Raw genomic sequence first — 5,000 nt, forward strand, 5'->3', positions numbered from 1 at the left:
TTTATTGTAACCTCTCGTAATTACTACTTTAGTTTGTACTTAAATTGTAACAGCTTTGTACCAAATATATCTTGTACTTAAAAATGGTAGAAGATGACTGTAACGTCGTACGGTAGTATTTTATTGAGCCTCCTCGATGAGCCGAGATCTTTGATTAGAAAACTTGAGTCTATCAACAAGAAGTTGATTCTAGTTCAAGCTGCGGTCAAATTTAACTCAACATGTATAAAAGAAGAATTACTGCCACTTTTACGAATATATATATATATATATATATATATATGTATATATATATATATATATATATATGTATATATATATATACATATAATTATATATACATATATATATATGTATATATATATATATATATACATGTATATATATATGTGTGTGTGTGTGTATCTATATATTTGTATATATATATATATACATATATATTTACACACACACATATATGTATATATATATATATGTATATATATATGTATATATACATATACATATGCATATATATACATATATATATATATATATATATGTGTGTGTGTGTGTGTGTGTGTGTGTGTGTGTGTGTGTGTGTGTGTGTGTGTGTACGTGTTGATTTACAGTATGTACAATTAGTTAATGCATTCATATATTCATACATGTCCTAACTTATTTTAAGGAATTCATTTAATTATTTAGAATGTGGTGTGTTTATATGTTATTATTATATATTTTATTAATTCTATTCAGTATTCAAATTAATTAAATCATCTTAGCCTAACTATACCATCCTTTCCTATTTTATTTTGTGTTTAGATATTTTATTTTCTAATTTTTCTTTTCTTGGTTATAATATCTAGATAGTTTGTATTATCTCTAGTTTTTTATTTTAAATAGAAATAAAGTAATTGTACTCTGCTTTCAAATATATTGAGACGAAAAGGATGTTACATGATATAATCATAGGCTTTGTCTTTTCAACAATGTAAAGGAAATCAAATGAAGTTCATCAGTTTGAAGTTATAGCAGACATCCAACCTCTCTGATCAGCTAAATATGATTCGTTTCACGTGAATGATCTCTTTAGGACTCCGCAAGGCCTTTGACTCTTTCGACACGGAAGGCAAGGGTTCCATCACTGTGGACACCATTTCCACCATCCTCCGTATGATGGGCCTGAAGGTCACTGAAAAGGGTCTTCAAGAGGTCGTGGATGAGGTCGACGAGGACGGTAAGAAATTATCTTAACATTCTGTATTATCTACACGTTTGTATGTATTCATAGTGGTTGTCACATCACATTACTGTGGATTGTGTTAGGCACTTAATTGTGTTCCGATACCTGCATTGTGACGCTCCTTTCTCAATTTAACTTCATGATGTTCGTCTCATCAGAATTCTTCTTTGCTTCCATTTACTAAAGAAAATGGCAAAATACTAATATTTCTTATAGACTATGAGCCATATCATTACTTATCTTGTTATTTTAGGATCCGGCGAGCTTGAGTTCGAGGAGTTCTGTATCTTGGCCTCTAAGTTCCTTATTGAAGAGGACGAAGAGTCACTGAAGGAGGAGTTGAGAGAGGCTTTCCGTATCTACGATAAGGAAGGTAAGTATTAAAAGACCAGAACCTGGCTTTGCTATATATTATGATTATTGAAAAAAAAAAAATCCTTCGGACAACATTTGCTCTTTGAGAATTTGTTAATTTGAAATATATCGAGGAGATCCTTACTTCTACCATTTGTCTGTATAGGCAATGGCTACATTACCACTGAGACGCTTAAGGAGATCCTACGAGAGCTTGACAACAGGCTCACCGAGGATGACCTGGAAGGCATCATCGATGAAGTTGATGAGGATGGTTCCGGAACTCTCGACTTCGATGGTACGTTTGGTTTCTCACAGGGTCCTCATGGTCTAAAAGAAGAATAACTGAATTATGCAAGAGAGTAGATGACTTGGTATTGAATAAGCACAAAGAATTCTAGCCAATGCGGCAAAAAAGAAAATAGCCACAAAATTTTGCTTATTTCGAATAGGTACACACAATTTTTACTCAGGAGGCTTATCTTGAAAACAAATATATATCATGATAAAAAATCACTAAGGTACTGTGATGTCATACTATTGACACTTCTGGCTGTCACATCCGAGTATCGAACCCGGACCTCAGAGCTACAAAGCCCCTCTCATAGCCTCAGCGCAAACCGAGACGCAGGCGACAGAGGCGACTCAGCATAGATCAAAGGAAGACTTCCTGTTGCTGAACTGAGGTAGAGTTTGAACTTCTCTCTCATTTCAAATACTTCTAGATACACTACCTCAGCATTTCGAATGAGAAAGAAGTTCAAATTGTACTTCAATTCAGCAACAGGAAGTCTGCCTTTGCTCTGTGCTGCGTCGCCTGCGTCGCCTGCGTCTCAATTTGCGGTCGGCATCGACGCTCCAGTCTTTGTCCTCTTTGTGGCGTAGTTTTAAGAGATGGGCCTCGTAATTCTGAGGCACGGGTTTCATCTCAGGTTGTGATACCCAAAATATTTATTAGTATGATATCCCTGTACATTAATGATTTATACCATATGGATGATAGCAGAAATATCATAAAAATATTGTTCATATTATTCAATGGTCACTGATGAGGTTGGAGGTTGGGTAAGATTTGATAATAGTCTTGGTCGGCATCGATTTTTTACGTGCCAGTAGGAGTGAGGGTCCATTGCTTTGATAAGCTTTGTAATGAAGTTGTAAGAGACGAGTATAGTTCTGAGACCCGGGATAATCCCACGGAATAACGGTTGGAATGGTTATTAGATATACATCTATTTGGATGACTCGATCTGTAAAGATTCAGAATTAATTTACTATGATGGAGTTACGTGATCTTCAAAACAAAATAAGTTCATATAAGTTTTTGTGGTAGACTTCTCAGGTGGATCACATTGCTCTGGGTGATTTTCATTCCCAGGTCCTGTCGTTTCTATCAGACTTGACTTGTCTTAAGCAAGTTTCACACCCTAAGATTTTTCTTTTGATAACGACATGTACATGACTTGGAGTCAAGACGTTATTCAACTTAGAAACTGCAGAATTAAAGGCTACAAGAAAGGAAACTACAAAATTTTGTCTGCAGGAAAATACAGGTCACACGGTTGCAGATAAGACATTTCGATTCAGGAAAGAAAATACAGGTTATCAACATTAATACTTTGACACGGTCAATGCCGGAAGCTATTTCTCTACGAGAATTTCAGTTAATAAATTTGAGTAAAGCTATGACATTACAAGAAAAAGCAAACGAACTGTGCACAACATATGATGAGACATATAGGATTAATGTTGCCTTCATGTACATCCCAAATATGCCAAACTTTTGCCAATATCACCCAGAATATTCGCAAATATACGTACTCCTCAGGCATGTGACATTAGATTGACAATGATTATTGTACTGAATATTTTGTGGAAATCTTAAACAGCATATTTCTTAACATTTTGAAGCATCATCAAGGATACTTGGCGAAACTGAAATTTTAGGAAAAGGGATAAATCCTACGTATTCTGGAACCGTTTCTGCCTCTGGCTGACTCAGCCCAGACTGTGGATAGGTGGTATACGGTGGTCACAGTTGTGTGGGAGGCTGCCATAGTTTAAAGGTGGCCACAGGAGTTGAATACTAATGACGGTTACAATACTAATAGAAATATCAATATCATGAAACCCTGTTTACACACACACACACACACACACACACACACACACACACATAGACCGCACACACAAAAGCGGGTCACTACGAGCATAGCTCTCTTCCCGTAAAATACAACTAGGTAAACACACACACACACACACACACACACACACACACACACACACACACACACACACACACACACACACACACACACACACACACACACACACACACACACACACACACACACACACTGAATCTACCTACAATCAACAGCAAAATATTACCACTTGAAATAACTTTTTGCTGAGGACTTGCCACGCTGATAGGATTGTTCTTTACGTTTTACCCTCTATAAAATGTCACTTTCTGAATTACTCTTTCTCTTGTGTGCAAAATATCTACATTCTTCTAATTATGAATCACGATTAATGTTTTATTCTTCATTGCTTGTTCTCTGCAACTGCACACTTCAGCTAAACGTCACCTAATTATGTCGAATGTTTTGTTGTCGTTTATTCTTGTTAACATATCAAGCTTTAATTGAATTCTGCCGTTATACATCTGTTATTTGTATGTACATAGAACATGTGAATATGTATATATGTATGTATGTGTGTATATATCTATGTAAAGGCGTGTTTGTTTGTGCATGCATGACTAATGATACCCTGGTATGTAATTCTGTCAACTAAACCAACCATTGCACTTACAGAGTTCATGGAGATGATGAACGGTTAGGTCTGTGCGCGCAGCCTTGTATCCGCTCTTTCTCCATCGGCCTTGCCTCGCCCTTCTACGCTGGGACAGCCAGCATCCGTCTCTGCGTCTACCTACTACTGCACCTCCCTCACATGTCTTCTTCCACGTGTCTGCTGCTTATCACGTTTATGTCACACTTCGCATCCGCCCACCCAGATTCTTGCGCTCTTTCTTCTCTTTGTCTAACTTCTTCAGCTTCGGTGTCTGGATTAACTGTCACTTGTGACACCTCATGAACTGCGTAACAATCATCGAAAGCTAAATCAATGTCAGTTTTGTCGTAGTACTCGTTAGCGTTCACCTTTTTTTCGCAGATACATATATTCACCATCCTCACACAACGCAGTCTTTCTCACTTTCTCTCTGTCTCTCTCTCTCTTGTGAATTATTATTATTGTTATTATTATTTTTTTTAACCAAGTTCCAATAAATCCACGTTTCAGAGTTCATGGAGATGATGACCGGGTAAAAAGGGCAAGCGCCGGTAGGCAGACACAGCTAACCACCAATTGCCTTTATTTCTCTCGTATTTCTGTTGGTGCTGTCATATGATCT

General features: G+C 36.8%; 1 protein-coding gene across 3 annotated transcripts in view; it reads left to right on the top strand.

Annotated features, from left to right (window-relative positions):
• LOC143027249 (troponin C-like) overlaps window positions 1-5,000 on the top strand; it is a 17,799-nt gene that overhangs the window by 12,330 nt on the left and 469 nt on the right. For 2 of the 3 annotated variants that reach the window (XM_076188539.1, XM_076188541.1), the window contains exons 3-6: window positions 1,076-1,219; window positions 1,479-1,598; window positions 1,746-1,877; window positions 4,399-5,000. The exon at window positions 4,399-5,000 is cut by the window's right edge and continues 469 nt beyond it. In XM_076188539.1, the coding sequence (XP_076044654.1) occupies window positions 1,076-1,219; window positions 1,479-1,598; window positions 1,746-1,877; window positions 4,399-4,424 (422 nt within the window). In that variant the 3' untranslated portion in view covers window positions 4,425-5,000. The remainder of the gene's footprint in view (window positions 1-1,075; window positions 1,220-1,478; window positions 1,599-1,745; window positions 1,878-4,398) is intronic. The other variant, XM_076188540.1, reaches the window with a different exon arrangement.

Source organism: Oratosquilla oratoria, chromosome 7 (assembly GCF_046742065.1).
Source record: "Oratosquilla oratoria isolate Oo_2021 chromosome 7, ASM4674206v1, whole genome shotgun sequence".
Taxonomy (NCBI): Eukaryota; Metazoa; Arthropoda; class Malacostraca; order Stomatopoda; family Squillidae; genus Oratosquilla; species Oratosquilla oratoria.